At 40.8% G+C, this 21588-nt stretch overlaps 1 protein-coding gene across 30 annotated transcripts in view; it reads right to left on the bottom strand.

Annotated features, from left to right (window-relative positions):
- Positions 1-21588, bottom strand: part of PATJ (PATJ crumbs cell polarity complex component) — a 411839-nt gene that overhangs the window by 270098 nt on the left and 120153 nt on the right. For all 30 annotated transcript variants that reach the window (XM_078332015.1, XM_078332024.1, XM_078332028.1 and 27 more), the window contains 2 exons: positions 16275-16398; positions 6812-6977 (listed from right to left, as the gene is read on the bottom strand). In XM_078332015.1, coding sequence (XP_078188141.1) covers positions 6812-6977; positions 16275-16398 — 290 coding nt within the window. The remainder of the gene's footprint in view (positions 1-6811; positions 6978-16274; positions 16399-21588) is intronic.

Genomic DNA, 21588 nt, shown 5'->3' with positions numbered 1-21588 from the left:
AGTATATAAAGAACTAGTATTCCCTTATATTAACATTCAGACATTGTCCTGAGCAAAAGAAGCTAGACACAAAAGAAGTACCTGCTGTCTGACTACATGTACGTGTGTTCTAGCATAGGAAAAGCTAAGGTATAGTGTTAGAATAAGATTAATGGCTGCCTGGTGCAAGACACGCAAAGGGGTAGCGGAACTTTCTAGGTGATAGAAATGTTCCTTATCTTCACTGGAGTGTATATAACATGAATGTATATATAACTTAGTACACTGCACCTTAAAATGTGTGTGTTTTATTAATATGTAAAATTGTGTTTAAGAGTTTCCTTAAGTAACAGAAGTTCAACCCTTACAGGGTAAGTTGCTTCCAGAACATGACGTCTCTTCTGGCCTTCCGTAGAGCCTGAATTAGTAATCAAAGCTCTAAGTATATTTTCGAAGGCATTAGTGTAGTATTTCCATGTAACTCTTGTCCTAATTGTTCACATTCACCCTCATCTGCAGTGTGGGTCACTACTGCAACAGCACTGTAAGAACTGGGAAGTGTGACATACTTGAGGCCATAAACTCCCACAAACCCCCTTTTTTCTCCCAACTCACACTCCAGAGTAGCCCTCTCTGAAATGCAAATATTCATTTTCTCCCTTTTCCTCCTTCTCCTGATGTTCTGAATGTACACATAAGTTTTGGCAGTCTGATTCAAATATGAACCTATTAAATATCCACCATTTATGTAGAAGGGACTAGATGCCAGGCACGGTGTTGGGACCTTAAAATATCACATTAACTCAGTTAATCCTTTCCCTAGCTATGACACCTAGCCTCCTATTTCTCCTCCCACTGGTCCTAACAAAGTATCCAATACCTGAAACCATTTCTACTCATTTGCATACTATTACATCTACAACATGATTTGTTTTCCCCATTTTAAGTATGTCTTTCTTCTAAAGTTTATCATCTTCCCAGACATCAGCCTCTGACACATGGCTCTACTGTGATTTGATCCTATCTTATTACTTTTTTTTTTTTAAACCAACAATCTCCTTGAGTGTTTTAATAAACCCAGCAACAATGAATACCACCCTGGGTATACATCAGGGCGCATGAGCCTGTCATTGTCACTGTGACCAACATCACTGCAAACCTTCTATTAACCATTTACTATCAGCAAGGCTGTTACAGTAAAGTCTGTTAAATGCATCCTTTCCCAGTTTTATTAACTTATAGTTGACAATAAAATTGTATAAATCTTTTACATGCACTTAAAAAAAAACTAGACCAGACGCTATGGCTCAGACCTATAATCCCAGCAATTTGGGAGACCAAGGTAGGAGGATTGCTTGAGGCCAGGAGTTTAGACCAGCCCAAGCAACATACTAAGATCTTGTCTCTACAGAAAATTTAAAAATTAGGCATTCATGGTGGCAGGTGGCTGTGATCCCAGCTACTTGAAAGGCTGAGGTGGGAGGACTACTTGAGCCTGGGAGGTCAAGGCTACAGTGAGCCATGATCACACCACGGCAATCTAGCCTGGGTGACGAAGCAAGAACTTGTCTCAAAGAAGAAGAAAAAAATACAATAAAAAATAGCTACAGGTTCTCACTGTGATTGCCAGGCTGGAGTGCAGTGGTGTGATCATAGCTTGCTGTAACCTTGAACTACTGGGCTCAAGAGATCCTCTGCCTAGGCCCCCAGGCATGCGCCACCATGCCAGGCTTACTTTACATTTTTTTAGTGCCAGGTTCTCACTATGTTGCACAGGCTGGTCTTGAACTCCTGGCCTCAAGTGATTCTCCCAAAGTGCTAGGATTATAGGCGTGAGCCACCATCCCTCGCTTGTATGCATTGTTATTCAATATATAGAACTACCTACTTTACAGGTAAGAAAATATAGATACAAAGAAAACCCTTTCAAGGTAACAGATATAAACACCAGAAGATCTGAACAGCACTCATACTACATCCATACCACAGACCTCCTCATGTCTGAGAAATACCCACGTCCCCACTAGGGGCACCCATAGGTCTTTAAACAGCCAAAAATAACAGAGATGAGGAAGAAAAAGACTGAAACCAGGTGACGTCTGAAAACACAATCTCAAGTGACCTTGGAAACAAAGAATACGGTAGTCCCCTCCACTCAGCTGAGGTTTTGTTTTCTGCGGTTTTACTTTCCTTGGTATCAGTTACCTGTGGTCAACTGAAGTAACAGCAAAACTCTTAAATGGAACATTTCAGAAATAAACAATTCATGGGTTTTAAATTGCATGCTGTTCAGAGTAGCATGAAGAAATACCTTGCTGTCCAGCCTGGGATGTGAATCACCACTTTGTCCAGCATATGCATACGCTATATAAACTGCCTGCCCAGAAGTCACTCAGTAGCCATCTTGGTTATCAGATCAGCTGTGGCAGTACTGATCTATTTCATTACTAGTTATTGTTGTAAATTTCTTATTGTATGTAATTTACAAATTAAACTTTATCATAGGTATGTATGTACAGAGAAAAGATCATGTAGATAGGGCTTGGTACTGTCTGTGGTTTCAGGCATGAGTGGGGGTCTTGGAACATATCCCTTGAGTATAAGGGGGGACTACTGTGCTCTGAACAAGAGCACCTGAATTCCTTCCACAGAATTATACCCTGCCTGCCCACAGTCCCCTTTCTACAGATCTCTACTTTCAAGGGACACCTTACCTGTTAATACCAGTCCTGCCTCCCAATGTAAGGAGAAGTTGGTGTGAAAGTGCAGTGTAGATAAAACATCACAATCATTAGATACTTACCCTTGGTGCACTCACACACACACACACACACAGATGCATGCGCACGCACGTAGACATACAACTCTCCTGAGAATAACCCACTTGGAATAACCCTTGATAGTTTGATAGGAGGAAGCTCACCTCCTCCACTGACAAAAATCAATGCAAGGAAGAAACTGTAAAATACTATTTACCACTTCATGACACCCTGATTATCTGAAAGACTATCATCTAAAATAATCTATGCATTACTCAGGCAGGCTCCTGAGTGGCAGTAAATATTCACCTCTGAACCTAAGTCCATGGGGCATACCCTTAAAGATTAAAAGAAGGAGTATGATTTACAGGAACTCTTCTGGAACCTGCTGGAATTTAAATATACCCTAAATCTCCAATAGCAAGCCAAAAAAGAACTTTCAAGTACAAGACTAATCTCCTAAGACAAGGTTACATTGGAGTCCTTAAACGCCCGTGGCTGCATAAGAAATCAGCTTGTCGAACACTCACTTTAGAATAAAAAGCGATGAGATAAGAATAAAGTACATCTTCCCTCTCTGAAGCTGAGGTCAATATGAGTAAGACACAAACTCCAAGGAAGGAGGGGTGGACTTGGAAGTTTGTTTAGATCTTTTCTGATTCTTCTCATTCTACAGTTACAATTCTACAGTTCAGAGAAGCAGCCTCATTTCTGCATTCTTCTGCCAGATTCAACTATTCACACTAAGCAAAAGAGAAATTTTAAAAAACAAAGGTATGTCATGGAAAAATAATTTGAGCACTTTGGGAGGCTGAGGCAGGCAGATTGCTTAAGCCCAGGAGTTTCAGACTACCTGGCCAACATGGCAAAACCCCAACTCTACAAAAAAAAAAAAAGTACAAAAATTATCCAAGTAGCCATGCTTGGTGGCTCATGCCTGTAGTCCCAGCTACTCAGGAGGTGGGGGTGGGAGGATGGCATGAACCTGGGAAGCAGAGGTTGCAGTAAGCTGAGATGGCGCCACTGCACTCCAGCCTGGGCAATAGAGTGAGACCCTGTCTCAAAAACAAAAAGAAATAAGAAAAAAATTTAACTATAGAAAAAGCCATAAAATATTTTCCTAACTTCTCCACTTTCGGGCATCTGTCCTAAGGAAACAAATCCGTTGCTTACGTTATCACTGTGTTCCTCCAGGGGCTGCACTGGATAGCATGTTAGGACTAAGAGTGATGAAGTGCTCTTAGAACTTCAGGCCCAGCAGAACTCTCCTGCTGCACACCAGCCTGCTTTTGCAGAGTAGAGAAGCTGTTGGGCCTTTCTATATCCCTTCATTCCACTCAGATATGGGCTATGCAGAAGCACGGAGAACAACTTTTGATGCACTTTCTGTCTAAAACTGGGTAAAAGTTCAGATGGCTGAACAGAGAAATGTGTCTCATCTAAATCTAAGATATCTCCCATGTCAACACAAAAATCATACTTGGATTGAGATTTTTCACAAAAACATTTAAAGCCAAGGAAGCCCACCCCATCTCTCATCCTTCCTATGCTTTACCGAAACCTCCAACGCCTTTGTGCACTTATCTCCATACTCATGATGCCACACCTTTCTGGGTTTTCCTTCAGATGTGCTTCTTTTGTCACACGACACCTCAAGACCTGCCATGCACATCAGCCATCACTCTCCATGGAATCTGCTAGAATTGTAAACAAACTATCCACACCCTGACCTCTTCACTGAACGTCCACTGAACCTCCTCTTCAACAGCTCTGGTTCTCTGCCAAATATACCACAATCAAGTGGGTGAAGCTCATTCTCTCACTCCCTGGGGCCCTGGAAAAAAGAGGGTAAATATTTCTCTAAACTCCTCCCTACCACGAGGTGGTGACTCTCCCACCACGCTTTCGAAAGCTAATCTCTGCTCCAACACCTCTCCTTTTAATGCCTACTTTATTAGCACTTCATCACTCTTAGTAGCAAATAACCTTCTTCTAAGTGACAGAAACAAACAAAGATTGTCATTGGACAAAAATCCCTTTGGATTCCTGCCCCCAAGGTATAAAAAGTACCTACACCCAGACCTTCCTTTCCTTCCTAGCACCTATCTCAGTGGAAGAGGTGAGTTTCTTCCTAACAAACTATCAAAGGTTATTCCAAGTGTGCAATATTCTCTTCTCCCTCCATCATCCCCACAGAGTATATTTAATTAACCCCTATATGGCATCTACATATTCCACAAGCAAATACAATTCTCTTAAGTTTCATATACATATGAATATAGCAATATGTAATATACATGTTGTATGTCTTACATACAGTATATATATATATATATATACTTTCCCCCTTGCCTTGATCCATTAATACCCTCTAGTTATCTAAGTAACATGTATTCCTTTTTTTTTTTTTTTGAGATGGAGTCTTGCTCTGTTGCCCAGACGAGAGTGCAGTGGTATGATCTCAGCTCACTGCAACCTCCACCTCCTGGGTTCAAGTGATTCTCCTGCCTCAGCCTCCCAAGTAGCTGGGATTACAGGCGCCTGCCACCATGCCTGGCTAATATTTATATTTTTAGTCGAGATGGGGTTTCACCATGTTGGCCAGCCTGGTCTCGAACTCCTGACCTCAGGTGATCCACCCATCTCGGCCTCCCAAACTGCTTCGATTATAGGCGTGAGCCACCACACCTGACCCATGACCAGGATTTTCAAAACACTGGTCAGTTCTTAAAATGTTCTTGTGTTCAATTCTAAACACACTACTCTCTGATTTCTACTCTACTAACAATGCTCAATGCTTACCAAGAGCATCCATGTGGCCAAGTGGCCAAGCCCCAGGAAAACTTATCTGTCTTATCTAGATTGATCTTACTAGCAATATGAACACAGTCTATGATGAACCTTTTGTAAAAATATTCTCTTCCTTTGATTTCTTTGTCAATCTCTAGTACACTAATTTTCTCCTACCCTTTGTTCATTCCAGCTCACCCCTTTCTTCATCTGCTCATACCTTAAATATTGCTGTTTTGCAGGACTCCAGTCTTGGCCCTATGCTCGTCTTATTGTTTGAGCTTCATGTTGAAGACCATTCAAATCAAAGAGTTCACCTACACTTGATCTTGTTCCTAATTACCCGTGTTCAGAAAGATCTCAACATTAATTCCCAGACCCACATTGATTCCATTGAACTCTGTTGTTCTTTGGATACTTGAACCCTCAACATGTTCCAAACTGAACTCATCATTTTCCCTTCCAACCCGTTCATGCTCCTATAGTATTGTATTATTACATGAATTTCTCACTATCTGTCTAGTTTACTCATCCAGAAACACAAGTCATCCTCAACTACCCCCTCTTACACCCAACATGAAATGAGTCCAGGGATTCTTGTAGATTTTCTCACTTTTATTTATTTAGTTATTATTATTATTTTTTTTTTTTGAGATGGAGTTTTGCTCTTGTTACCCAGGCTGGAGTGCAATGGCGTGATCTCGACTCACCCGCCACCTGGGTTCAGGCAATTCTCCTGCCTCAGTCTCTTGAGTAGCTGGGATTACAGGCACGCTTCACCATGCACAGCTAATTTTTGTAATTTTAGTAGAGACAGGGTTTCACCATGTTGACCAGGATGGTCTCGATCTGTTGACCTCGTGATCCACCCGCCTTGGCCTCCCAAAGTACTGGGATTACAGGCATGAGCCACCGCGCCCGGCCCAGATTTTCTCACTTTTAAATTGGTCCTCTTTTAATTTGTCCTCAAGTGAATTTGCTTGAGTTCTTAAACTCTGAATTAATCTCCCATTCTCTAAGCAAATGCTCTATCTAATCCATTTTGTACACAACTGCAAGAAACCAAATTGTACATACAGCAAAATTTAAGTATATAAAATTCTCATAGTAATTGTCAAATATAGTCAATTTTATTCATAATATTTTTCTGTATTTTCCAAATGTTCCACAAAAATCATGTATTATCTGTAATTTCCAAATGTTCCATAAAAATCGTGCATTTTTGAAGCAAAAAAAAACTCTACTATTTTATAATGCGAAAACAAATAGAAATGATATCATACCATGTATCAGTGGCATATCTAGAAGACAACACTCCTGTGTATGCTGAGGCCTTGGAAATAACTTGTGTTGCTTGGTGTTGACATAAAGGCAACTCTTCTTGCTCCCTACTTTCAGCCACAGCAGGAAGGTCAATGAGCAAGCTAGGACCATCATTCGGGATCATGCCTGAAGAGCAAATCCAGATGACAGTAAACACAAGAGGCATTCATTCTCCTTCAGTCATTCAACAACTAGGTATGCACGCCTACTGTGGGAGGGGACACTTCCAGGTAGGAGACTGAAAATATTAAAGTAAATAAATAAAGGCTTCAGTATATCAGATGATGATAAGTACAATGGTGAAAAATAAAGAAGGAAGGAGCATAGGAATTGTTCAACAGAAGATGGTTACAATTTTCAGTGGCCTTACTGAAAAAATGACATTTATGCAATATTGATATTACTGAAAAATCTAATCTTACATTTTCTTATCAACTAAGCTTTCCCAATAAGTACTGTGACATTTCACTGATTAAAAAAAAAATCCACAGAATAACAAATAAACCAAATAAAATATATTTTTAAAAGAGCTTTGTTTATAAATTTCAGAATTCTTTTACACTTGTTCTTATTTATTTATTTATTTATTTATTTATTTATTTATTTATTGAGACAGAGTCTCACTCTGTTGCCCAGGCTGGAGTGCAGTGGTGCAATCTCGGCTCACTGCAACCTCCACCTACTGGGTTCATGCAGTTCTCCCTGCCTCAGCCTCCTGAGTAGGTGGGACTATAGGCATAGTGGTGCATGTAAAAATACAATAATTTTTGTATTTTTAATAGAGATGGAGTTTTGTCACGTTGGCCAGGCTGGTCTCGAACTCCTGACCTCGGCCTCCTAAAGTGCTGAGATTACAGGCATAAGCCACCATGCCCAGCCTACACTTGTTCATTTAATTCTCACAATAAACTATGAGTTAGAAAGAAAAGATACTATCAACCATATTTTATAGATAGGAAAAGTAAGGTCAAGAAATTTGGCTAATTTTTTACCAGCAAGTAAAAGGTACAGATTGCCATAATTTATTTAAATATTTACAACAAACTTCCTAACAAATTCTTATTAACTTTGATTTCTACTTAGGAGGGTTCACATAACAAGCTTGAGAAGTTATGGTGGGGACAACATTTTTGGACTTTACTTCTTATGTCCTTGCCAGTAGTATATAATACAATTATCATGTTAATTTAAGAAATTAAAAGCTAGTATTTTCTCCTCATATTTGCCCAAATAAACTAAAGAAAGCTCCTCTAGTCTCACCACAATAGATCATGTTGATATATGTATACATAGTAAGCACAGTATAACTATCATATATAGATGTCTGTGTGGGTATGTCCACATATGTTATCTATACACATTCTCACACACACACTATATAAAGATATTGTCTACAATACAATAGGATTCAACACCATGGTTATCTAAGGAGAGAAAGTTGAGCTGTGTTATAATGGTTTATTGTTTAAAAACTGAATAGCAGCCAGGCACAGGTGCTCATATCTGTAAACCCAGCACTCTAGGAGGTTGAGCAGATGAATTGCTTGTGCCCAAGAATTCAAGACCGGCTTGGGCAACATGTTGAAACTCCATTAGCCAGGCTTGGTAGAGCGTGGCTGTAATCCCAGCTACTCGGGAGGCTGAGCAGGAGGATCACTTGAGTCGGAGAGGATGATCCCAGTAAGGTGTGATGTCACCACTGCACTCCAGTTTGGGCAACAGAGCGAGACCTTGTCTCAAAAATAAAAACAAAAGGAAAAAGAAACCCAGAAGCTCTGGGGTTGAGGGAGAAAGCTGAGAGGAGACAGCTATGGGGGTAGATAGGTAGAATTTCATAGAAACTAGAAAAAATCTGGAAGACTGTAAACCAAATCATGTTGACCTCTGCAAACGATTTTTTATTTCTACTTTTTGTTTATCTGCATTATCTTGTTTATCCTCCAGGAACACACTTCACACAACCTCCTCAAGAACTTTGCATTTCTTGTTCTCTCAACCATATCCCAAGTGTTTTCACACAGGGCTGGCTTCCTTTACTCAAGTGTCATTCAAATGTCATCCTACTAAAACAGCCAAATTACTCCATATAAATAAAATAGGACTCCTCCTCAAAATTTCTGTTTTTACTGCTTTATTTTCCCAGAAATAAAGCAGTAAAAAGCTTTTAAAAGCAGTAAAAAGCTCATGCTGGGTTTACAGGCATGAGCACCTGTGCCTGGCCAATATTCTGTTTTTAAGTGATAAACCATTATAACACAGCCCAATTTCCTCTCCATAGAAAACCACAGTGTTGAATCCTATGTATTGTACCATATGTGTTATCTTTATGTAGTGTGTGTGAGGATATGTATAGAAAATATATGTGTACATACCCACACAGACATCTATATATGCTAGTTATACTGTGCTTACTCTCTCTCTATATATATCAACATATGATCTATTGTAGTGATTATATTACACATTAATTTGTCATTGTCTGCCCTCGCCGGAACGTGGGCTCCACGAGGGCTGACTTTATTTTGTTCACTGCTCCACCCTCATGACCCAGAGCAGCATTCCTATACAGAAAGCACCTGGCAAACATTTCTGAACAAGCAAATACAAAACTTGCTTAATAAACCAACAATGAGTTTTTAAGTTTAAAAAATAATGAGTATACTGTTTTCCTAGGTAGAAAAACAAAGAAATATACAGCTGATGTCCTGATTAGAATGGAAGTTGCATCTATTGTGCATCCCACAGTTCATTCTACAAAACATGTGTATCTTTGATAATCTCCTTAAGGAGCTATGAGACTTCCAATTAAATACCTTCAGTGATTTGGGAATGTCATTTATTCAAATGATAAAAACAGGGAACCTAAAATAATTGTGCCTAATCACACAAGGTAAATGACGAGCCTAGAATTGGGCCAGAAGCAATAGTTCAAGCCTGTAATCCCAGCACTTTGGAAGGCTGAGGTGGGTGGATCATCTGAGATCAGGAGTTTGAGACCAGCATGGCCAACATGGTGAAACCCGTCTCTACTAAAAATACAAAACTTAGCCAGGCATGTTGGCACACACCTCTAAACCCAGCTACTCGGGAGGCTGAGGTAGGAGAATCACTTGAACCCTGGGAGGTGGGTTCAATGAGCTGAGATTGTGCCACTGCACTCCAGCCTGGGCAACAAAGATAGACCTTGTCTCAAAAAAAAAAAAAAAACAATAAAATAAAACAAAATCTATCTACAAGGTATTGTGCAAAGCATTGGGAAACCTAAGGCACTATTGGTTCTCTATTTTCTAGAAAGACAGAGAATAGCATGATGTTTGGAAGAGTTTAGCATGCACAGCTCAGTGCAGAGTGAGGAATACATAAAGTAGGCAGTGGAGATATCCAGGAGAGCCCAGCCGTGGGGACCTTGTATGCTGGGGAGGACCCTGAATTTCACCTCAGAAGCCTTATCCTGCAGCCTATGGGGGCAGCTTCACAGGAACCACAAACCACAGTTAAAATAGGTTTTTGCATTGTTTTTATTTGAGACAGAGGCTCATTCTGTTGCCCAGGCTGGAAGTGCAATGGTGTGATCTCAGCTCACTGCAACCTCCACCTCCCAGGTTCAAGAGATTCTCATGCCTCAGCCACCTGAGTAGCTGAGATTACAGGTGTGCACCATCACACCCAGCTAATTTTTGTATTTTTAGTAGAGACAGGGTTTTGTCGTGTTGGCCAGGTTGGTCTTGAACTCAAGTGATCCGCCTGCCTTGGCCTCCCGAAGTGTTGGGATCACAGGTGTGAGCCACCATGGTGGCCAGAACAGTTTTTCCTGCAATGTATTTCTTTGAACACTATGTTCTTGGAAGAAAAACTATTTTAAAATATTACATATTATGTTATTAAAGTATGACTGAAAGCTCAAACATGTATATGATGAAATACTATTGTACTGGGTTTAGTAATAGTAATGTAGCTTTTATCCAAATGATAGTAAATCAAGCGCATATACTCATCAAGATTGTGGACATCTATTTTTTGGTTTGCATACCTTTTGTGGCTTTAAAAACTATCTGGTGGAGCTTAACCTAGAAAATGCTAACAAAGGGGACTCCATGTTTAGGTCCTCTTCCACGAACACTCCCTTCATGGAAGCCGTCTCTCTCTCCTGGATTTCCCCTCTGGAGTCCCCTTCCACACTCTCTCGTGGAAGCCTGTCTTCCCCTCCTAAACTCCATCTCTCCCTATTCCCTTCCACTCAGTGTGGAAGCTGATTTCTTCTCCTGGATTCTTTCTGCATTCTCTCACTCAGTGTGAGAGTTAGCTGTTTCTTTCTCTTTCCTTCCCATTTCTCTCTCTCTCTAAATAAATCACTTTCTACAAATACATATATCCAATATATATACATATATACATATATGTATATATGTATGTATATATACGTACGTATATATATATAAAACAAAGAAAAAAGTTCTAATGCACCTTCTATGTTTTGTTTTGTTTCCCATCAAATAAATGTGAGAAGACACAAAACTTTAAGTATTTTACTTCTGTGGCTATTGGGGGAAGAAGCTGATGCTACAAAAATACCTTTAAGTGTATTCAACATTCTGTAGCTGTTCTTCATTCACGCATTCACAAATTCACTTAACAAATGTTTATAGAGCACCCGCTACTTGCCAGGAACTATTCTAGGGATTAGAGATAGCTAAGTGTACAAAACTGACAAAGTTCCTATTCTTGGGAGCTCACATTCTTGTGGAGAGAGACACAGAATGAACATAGCATGATTCCAAGACATGGTAAGTTCTAAGAAGAAAAATAAAGCAACAGGTAGGAACAGAACGAAACAGGTTATTTTAGATGGAGTAGTTGGTCGGGCGTGGTGGCTCATGCCTGCAATCTCAGCACTTTGGGAGGGTGAGGCAGGTGGATCGCTTGAGGTCAGGAGTTTGAGACCAGCCTGGCCAGCATACTGAAACCCCATCTCTACTAAAAATATAAAAATTAGCTGAATGTGGTGGTGTGTACCTGCAATCCAAGCTACTCAGGGGGCTGAGGCAGGAGACTTGCTTGAACCTGAGAGGTGGAGGTTGCAGTGTGCCAAGACCGTGCCACTGCACTCCAGCCTGGGTTACAGTGTGAGACTCTGAAAGAAGGAAGAAGGGAAGGAAGGAAGGAAGAAGGAAGGAAGAAGGAAGGAAGGAAGGAAGGAAGGAAGGAAGGAAGGAAGGAAGGAAGGAAGGAAGGAAGGAAGGAGGGAGGGAGGGAGGGAGGGAGGGAGGGAGGGAGGGAGGGGGGAGGGAAAAAAATCGATGATAGTCAAAAACCTGGATGGTGATAGGGAATCAGTCCCATAAAAATGTGCAATACCATTCTAGGTAGAAGGAACAGCATGAGGAGGAGGCTTGATTTGAAAAAGATGGAATTTTACCAATATTTTGATTTGCCACGATAAAAAGCACTGTTGCTTAGCTATATACCAAGCAAAAGAATGGACCCAGAAGTAGTTGGGCTTCAAAAAAAAATGAAAAATTCTAAAACCCTAAGTCCTGTGAGCCTTATTTGTTCTTCTCACCACACTGAAGAACTCTGCAATGATAGAAAACAAATTACCAACAACGTCTCTCCCATCTGAGAAGTGGGCAGTTAGGTTATGGGTCCAAACAGCACAGCTTCAAACTTTTCTTCTTCTTCTTTTTTAATATTTCATCTTATTTGATGGAGGCTTCATTCTACATCATCAGGGTCACTTTGGAACTTAGCTCTGTCATCCAACATACTGACAATCCCTCCCAATTTCCTGGAATGTGGGAATTTATCCAAAGTGCCATCTGTGCCATTACCCCATTTCCTTAGAAAAAGACTCACCAAGGCAACCTGTGCATAGAGTCCTATGGTCTATGTTAGAGACCTGTACCTGTGCTGGCATAAACCCACTAATCACTCATAGGATGTACCACAGTAATTCATTATAAATTCTCAGCCAATTGTTCTTACCATGTTTATAAGAATATGATGAATTATTCTCAGCCAATTGTTCTTATCACGTTTATAAGAATATGATGGGCCGGGCGCAGTGGCTCAAGCCTGTAATCCCAGCACTTTGGGAGGCCGAGGCAGGTGGATCACAAGGTCAAGAGATTGAGACCATCCTGGTCAACATGGTGAAACCCCATCTCTACTAAAAATACAAAAAATTAGCTGGGCATGGTGGCGTGTGCCTGTAATCCCAGCTACTCAAGAGGCTGAGGCAGGAGAATTGCCTGAACCCAGGAGGCGGAGGTTGCAGTGAGCCGAGATCACGCCATTGCACTCCAGCCTGGGTAGTAAGAAGAGTGAAACTCCGTCTCGAAAAAAAAAAAAAAAAAGAAGAATATGATGAATTGTGTACCTTAAAGTTCATAGTATATTTGGGGTACTTGCCTTAGTAGAAAACCATAAATGACCTCGGACTAAGCAATGTAGATACTCTTTTAAAACTTTAAAAAATAGAGATGGGGTCTCCCTATGTTGCCCAGGCTGGTCTCAAACTCCTGGGCTCAAGTGATCCCCCTGCCTTGGCCTCCCGAAGTGCTAGCATTACAGGTATGAGCCACCAAAGCCAGCCTCAAACTTTTCCTATAATCATCACCAAAACTCTTTCCATGTATTCATCTTAAACAAATTTTCTAATAAACTCACTATCACTTCTGCTTTTTATTTCATCTAGAAACTTTGGAATCAGGGTCGAATCGGTTGGCAATGTAGCAGATATGGGGAGAAAATACTGTCACGGTCAGGTGGGATTAAAGTAAGTCTCAGTTACCTTTCCCTCATCCCCTTATGCCCCTTTGCTCCCCTGCACTAAGGCCTCCATTCCCACACAACAATCAAAGCATTGCTCCACAGTTCTAGCTTTGTCGATGTCTACCTCCTCCCCACTAAGAAGGAAGGATCGGGGCAGGACTGGCACTCAGGCAGGAATGGCCTAAAACCAGAGTTTTCAGAACAGAACTGGTTCTATTTGCAGAGTTATGTCCCATCCAGCTACACCGGAAAAAGTATCCTGTAAAACTACACCACTCAGTTGCACAAGTTGGTGCAGTTTAAAACTTCATGAATTGCTCCACACAAAGGCTCCCCGTGCCCTCGGTCCCATTGCCTCCTCCATGGACTCTGTCGGTGCACAGACACACATTTCTCACCTGTCACAGCGCTTCGCACAGTTACACTTTACAGAGCTGTCCACCAAGTGCACTGAGAAACCCAGGAGCCCATGATAAAGATTGAGTCCTTTAGGGTCTCTGCAGTTGTCAGGTAATGGTCATAACAGAGGTACAGAGGTTAGAAAAACAGAGAATTTTGGGCCGAGCCCGGTGGCTCACGCCTGTAATCCCAGCACTTTGGGAGGCTCAGGCGGGTGGATCACAAGGTCAAGAGATCAAGACCATCCTGGTCAACATGGTGAAACCCCGTCTCTACTAAAAATACAAAAAATTAGCTGGGCATTGTGGCGAGTGCCTGTAGTCCCAGCTACTCAGGAGGCTGAGGCAGGAGAATTGCCTGAACCCAGGAGGCGGAGGTTTCAGTGAGCTGAGATCACACCATTGCACTCCAGCCTGGGTAACAAGAGCGAAACTCCGTCTCAAAAAAAGAAAAACAGAATTAAAAAAAAAAATCAATGCTCCAGGATACATGAAAGTTCTATTAATCCATTCTCACACTGCTATAAAGAACTACCAGAGACTAGGTAATTTATAAAGAAAACAGGTTTAATTGACTCACAGTTCCACAGGCTGTACAGAAAGCATGGCTAGAAAGGCCTCAGGAAACTTACAATCATGGCAGAAGGGTGAAGGGGAAGCATGCATGTCTCCACATGGCAGCAGGAGAGGGGGCAAGCATGTGCAAAGTGGGAAGTGCCACACACTTAAACCATCAGATCTCTTGAGAATCACTCACTATCCTGAGACCAGAGCGGGGTGCCCTCATGATACAATCACCTCCCACAGAGGTGACTGCCTCTTTTTCCAGTGCTCCTCTGCCCAAATACCAGGCCATATAGCTAGTCTATTTCCTTTGCTCTTGACACTGTAAACCAGCGGTTTATACAGTATAAACAAGGGGACATTTGGCAATATCCGGAGACATTTTGATTTTCATCATGACTAGGAGAGGGTGTGCCACTGGCATCTAGGGTTACAGGACAGGGACGCTGCTAATCATACTACAATGCACAGGTACCCACACCAACCAAAAGACTCATCTGGTCCAAAAGGATGTCATAGTCTGCTATAGTATTGATAGTTTGCTAAGGTATTGATAGTACTGAAACAGATACTGTCTATTTATTCATTTACTCAAACATTTGTGCTATAAATCTTCTCCAACTATTTAATAGAGAACTATAAGAAATGTGGTGAATTTTAGAAAGCAATATACCTGGAGAGCTTTACTTTGGGGAGGGGGCAGGGTGGGAAGTCCCATTTTTCTCCTAATCATGATCTTGAAAACTTGGGTAGATTCATCTAATCTTAGAAATTTAAAATTAAGTATCTATATTCTTTTTTTTCCATGCTGTTTTGACCTACATGAAACTGTATGTTAGCATCTCAGAAATGCCTTCAACTTTTAGCCTTAAGTATTTCATTTTTCAGAATTTGCTTAACAGAATCCTAATCTCACATAAAACTGTTACATCACTTTCTATAGCCCTCTCTCCCCTTACAACGTATTGCCATACAACACAGAGAAAGACTTATAAGTAGTCATAACAAGTGAAGGACAGCACAAATCCTCAACAATGACTCTATAAATCCCAGTGCTAGGAAAGAATTTAACAATCTCCCTAGGGATGTCAATTTTATAATGACATTCGCTATCTCAGTGTTAGATGAAGAAAAATTCTTTTTTAAAGTCAAGTTTTAAAAGATATATAAGAATCGATATTGAGGGAAGGCAGGGAGAGGCACTATACTTTCAGAATTCTTTTATGGAAACTAAGTTATTAATGTACTAAAATTGACTGTAATATATGGCTATAAAAATGTTTCATAAATGTTTAAAATATGCCTTTCTTTATTAATATTTAACAGTCCCATTAAGTGAGCTAACAATATTACTCAAGAGCATCAGAGATTTTAATATATATTAGTAGAGACTTATTTCAGATTTGATGTAAGGTACCAGTCTGAGTTTCAATCCATACTGCTAATAAAATGCAACATGAGGCAGAGAAAATGTAGCCGTCTCAGAAAACAGAATCTGAAAACCTTAAGTTGGAATCTGAGGCATGTTTATTCTTTCAGGTATTCTGAAGCAGATTAATTAATAAGCAGATGTAAATTCAAAACATCACAATGAATAAAAACATGACAATGAAATTCATGTATACAAACATAAAACTGAGAAATTGCAAAATAATATAATTTGTGTTTATGAGAAACAAAAGCCACAAACCTAAATCCAGACTACTTTTTGCTAATGAATTAAAATTTTCCAGGTCATCAAATCTGCCTTGCTGACTGTTTCCTTCAGTTGATGGTACAGATGGTAGGGACTCCATGACAAAATTTTCTTTTATCTTGAAAGGAAGAAAAATAGAAATGCATTAGTACTTTGTGAAAAAAATGTAATACTAGTAAGCAGTAACAAATGCTGGTAACAATATCTGCAGAAGTATAGGCTAGTAAAATCTGTTTATTCCAAGCCCTAGATTTTTAACAACAAAAAAAACTGTTTTATAAACATTAATAAGTGAATTTAAATAAACATTTACCAAGGTAGAGGACTAAAAGGTCTATCAAGTCAAGCGACCGTCCATCGCTGATACACAGAGCCTCCTGATTGTATTGCTCTGGTATCCACAAATAAACAACTTCCCTGCTGACTCCAAAAAATGTGATGAATTTTCATAGCTCTAAGCATTTGTTAGCACTGTTATCTGCCTGGTGACTACCTAGGTACCCAAACCTAAAACCTACAGGTAAGTGCTGTCGATAAGTTAACTGCATTTTCCTCCCATCTTGCTTTTATAGACAGGTCTTTTATGATTTTCCAAAGTCATAATCTTCCAGAATGCTAAAATGTTTATGTTCCTTCTGACCCCACAAATTCATATGTTAAAATCCTAACCCCCAAGGTGAAGATATTTGGAGGTGGGGACTGTTGTGGGGTGACAGAGTTATGAGGGCAGAGCCCTGGTGAATGGGATTAGTAGTGTCTATAAAACAGGCCCAAGAGGCCAGGCATGGTGGCTGACGCCTGTAATCCCAACACTTTGGGAAGCCGAGGCAGGTGGATCACTTGAACGGGCATTTGAGACCACCCCAGCCAACATGGCAAAACGCTGTCTCTACTAAAAATACAAAAATTAGCCAGGCACGGTGGGGCATGTCTGTAATCCCAGCTACTTGGGAGTCCGAGGAGGGAAAATAGCCTGAGCCTGGGAGAGTGAGGCTGCAGTGAGCTGTGATCATGACATTCCAGCCTGGTCAACAGAGTGAGACCCTGTCTCAGTAAATAAATACATAATAAAAAAAATTTTTAAGTATAAATTTAAATGACTATTTTATCGCCACTGTAGGGATATACCATAATTCATTTAAGGTACATAACACTATGTTACTGTTTACTGTTGGAATTTTGGTTGTTCAAAACAAAATGTGAATTTTACCTTTCACAATGGTCTACTTTTTCTGTAAAGTGATCAGACTTCGATGGTAAGAGAAGGATCTTTCATAAGCTGGTATGCAAAATGCTTCCAGCTTTCCAAAGTAGATTACTAATTTGGTAATGCTGGGCAAGGTGGCAGAGCCCCAGCAACAGAAAGTGATTGGCACGCAGGTAGTAAAGAGAATTTACTGACCACAGTACAGGTTTGAAAAGTTAAGTTCTGTTAGACAGAAAGGCTCACGCCTGTAATCCCAGCACTTTGGGAGGCCAAGGCGGGTGGATCACGAGGTCAAGAGATCGAGGTCATCCTGGTCAACATGGTGAAACCCCGTCTCTACTAAAAATACAAAAAAAAAATTAGCTGGGCAAGGTGGTGCGTGCCTGTAATCCCAGCTACTCAGGAGGCTGAGGCAGCAGAATTGCCTGAACCCAGGAGGCGAAGGTTGCAGTGAGACAAGATCGCGCCATTGCACTCCAGCCTGGGTAACAAGAGTGAAACTCTGTCTCAAAAAAAAAAAGAACACTGTAGCAAGGCAGTTCAGCAAGAGAGGACAGAGTGGGCCTTGGTGGATTTTCCTTAGAGGTATTTATAGACCTTAAAGCAGGAGCTTAAGGGTAATTTAGACCATATTATTTTTGTAGGTCATAATAGATGATTACATTTGTAGACATGTTGGTGCCTTGATGTCAGCAAAGGCTGCACAATGAGTTTCGATACACATGCGTTCAGGAGATATATAGAAATTCTAGCTACTTATAAATTTGGAGGAAAGCAGCCTGGTAACCAGATGCTGGCTTTAGATAACAGGGAAGTCTAATTGCTTCTAAATTCCTCAAATAAAGAGTTTTGCCTCTGGATGGCCTGCTTGATGACCACCAGGTGATCTTTGCTCTCCTCATTATACCTCTAAATTCCTCAGATAAGGAGTTTTGCCTCCAGATGGTCTGCTTGCTGGCTACCAGGTGATTTTTGCTCACCTCAGGTAAGTATGTAACTATATCAGATACCTAATGGAGCCTAAGAAACACAGAATTTGACACAAATATTAAACAGGGGTAAGAAAGGGGATCTGACTACATAGTTGCCTAGAATAAAATAAGCAAGAACTTCTTACAGAAAAGAGTAAGGAGGAGATGGAAGGAACTGAGCACTTAAGAAAAAGAAAGTTATAGTAATTTTGGGCCATTTGGACTTTTTAAACAAAGTTAATGGCAATTCTGTTAATAGTAAATGAAGAAGAGAATTGATACCCAAATCTGGATTTCAATACATTGGGTATGACAGGTGAGATCTTTATAAATATGAATTTCTGGCCAGGTGCAGTGGCTCATGCCTGTGATCTCAGCACTTTGGGAGGCCAAGATGGGTGGAACACCTGAGGTCGTGAGTTCAAGACTAGCCTGACCAACATGGAGAAACCCCCATCTCTAGTAAAAATACAAAAAAATTAGCTGGGCGTGATGGTGCATGCTTGTAATCCCAGCTACTTGGGAGGCTGAGGCAGTAAAATTGCTTGAACCCGGGAGGCGGCGGTTCTGGTGAGCTGAGATCGTGCCATCGAACTGCAGACTGGACAAGAGGAGTGAAACTCAGCCTCAAAACAATATAAAAATTAAATTTAAATAAACATGAATTTCTTTTTTTTTTAAATAGAGAAGATTTTTTCTAAAAAGAGAAGAAAATAAGAACATAGAATTATTCTTAGGTAAATAACCCTCAGGCAAAAAAAAACAGATCTTTAAGAAAATGGACAAAGGACTTGAACAGATATTTCTCCAAAGAATACATAAAGATGGCCAAATAAGCACACGAAAGGATGCTCAATATCACTCATTGTTAGGGTAATGCAAACCAAAACACAAGATAGCACTTTATACTCCTGAGAAACGAACAAAAAGCCAACAAACAAGTGTTGGAGAGATTGTGGAGAAATCCGAAATCTTGTGCTTTGCTAATGGAAATATACACTGGTGCAGCTGTTTGCTGTAGAAAACAGTATAGTTCCCCAAAAATTAAATGTAGAATTAGCATATGATCCAGCAATTTTATTGCTGAGTATATACTAAAATGAACTGAAAGCAGGGATTTCAACAGATATTTATATACCAATGTTCATAACAGCATTATTCACAACAGTCCAAGGTATAAACAACCTAAATATCCTTCAACAGATGAATGGAAAAACAAAATACAGTACACATGGTGCGGACCTATAGGAACCTCAGAGTTGGTATTGATAGTGACAGGAGGCAGAGAAATTTAAGGGTGGGTCCCCGATAAAATCCCACTCTCAAGCCTAAAACCATGGCCTAAAGTGAAAACTTCTATCCCTTTTTTCCAGCTCGAATGTTACCTTTTCCTAAATGACCCATGGCCTTGCCCTGTCCCATCCTGTGCCTATAAAGACCCTAGACTCAGCCAGCAGAGAGAAGAAACAGCTGGATGTCAGGGACTACAGGTGGACATCAGAAAGAAGCAGCTTGACTTTAGAGGGACAGCTTGATGGTGTAACTTCAGAGAAGAATCCAGCTGGAGATGGCTGGACTTCTGTGGAAGATTACCTACCCACCTCCCCATCCCCTTTGCAGCTCCCCTTCCCACTGACAGCTACTTTACTGGCAATAAAATCCCTGAATTTACCATCCTTCAATTTGTTTGTGCAGCCTCATTTTTCCTGGATACAGACAAGAGCTCAGGAGCCACAAGTGTGGATACAAAAGGCTGTCACACTGGCCCTTTGCCCTCACTGGCAGAGGGCAGCCACCTGATGTGAAAAGGCAGAGAGCCCACTGAACTGTTAATACTCCATTCATAGATGGCAGAGCTAAAAGGGCACTGTAACATACTCTCTGGGGCTTCAGGGGTCATAGGTATCTCCCCTAGATGCTGCCACTGGGCCTGCCCAGAATTTGCTCCTGCTGGTGCCTGAAAGTGCTTGCCCTGGCTCCTGCACCCACTGACTGAGTGCTCCCCCTCCCACAAGGATTAATGCTGCAGGTTCGAGTGAGTGGAGTTTAACCCTGCCAGCGCCAAAACAGTCAGCTAGTTCCAGCACTCATGTACTCCACTTTTCACCTTGTTTGCTCACATGCTCCCTCCTTCGAGGAGAGTGGTGGGCTGAGTAAACAGGGCACCTCCATTGCAAATCCCACGAAGGGGTAAGGGAAATATCCTGCTTCAGTATGAAGATTATTATAAACAAAAGACATTTTAGACGTCATGACTGCAGAACAAAGTCTTCTCAGAGCTTCCCTTATGTGACTAAAAGCAGCAAGTTCTAGAAAATGAGGCTATCAAACAGCCCCTCTTGAGGTGGGTCAACCCCCAGGGACACTGAAAGTAAGCCTACTACATAAATGTGCTCTTGAGGAATGGCAATAAGCCAAGGGAAGGATCAGTGGCACCTGCATTTAAAAAATTATCAACATAAAAAAATTATCAAGATAATAAAAATGTTATCTCCATTTATTCTCCTAAAAACCCATTTGTCTTTCCTAAACCCAGTTGTTCTTCTCATAGCTTTTCCTCTGCCCTCCCTTTCCCCATAAGTTACATATGTAAGCTCTAACTTTAATCACTTAATGAGCTTGCTGCTTTTGTTGCATTCATATGCGTATAAATAAACCTTTATTCTCCTGTTAATGCCTTCTGTCACTTTAATTTGCACTCTTCCAGGCACAAAATAGAGGGTAGAGGAGAAGTTTTTTCTTCAAGACATATACCTACAAGGAATTATTATTCAACTTTTTTTTTTTGAGATGGAGTCTTGCTCTGTTGCCCAGGCTGGAGTGCAGTGGTGCAATCTCAACTCACTGCAACCTCTACCTCCCAGGTTGAAGTTATCCTCCTAGCTCAGCCTCCCAAGTAGCTGGAACCACAGGCACGCACCACCACGCCTGGCTAATTTTTCTATTTTTAGTAGAGATGAGGTTTCGTCATGTTGACCAGGCAGGTCTTGAATTCCTGACCTCAAGTGATTCACCCACCTTGGCCTCCCAAAGTGCTGGAATTACAGGCATGAGCTACCATGCCTGGCCCATTCAACTTTAAAAATGGAGGAAATTCTGAAACATTCTGCAATATATAAGAATCTTAAAG

The sequence above is a fragment of the Callithrix jacchus genome, chromosome 7, assembly GCF_049354715.1.
Source record: "Callithrix jacchus isolate 240 chromosome 7, calJac240_pri, whole genome shotgun sequence".
In the NCBI taxonomy this organism is placed as follows: Eukaryota; Metazoa; Chordata; class Mammalia; order Primates; family Cebidae; genus Callithrix; species Callithrix jacchus.
This window is presented reverse-complemented; position numbering and strand designations above follow the sequence as displayed.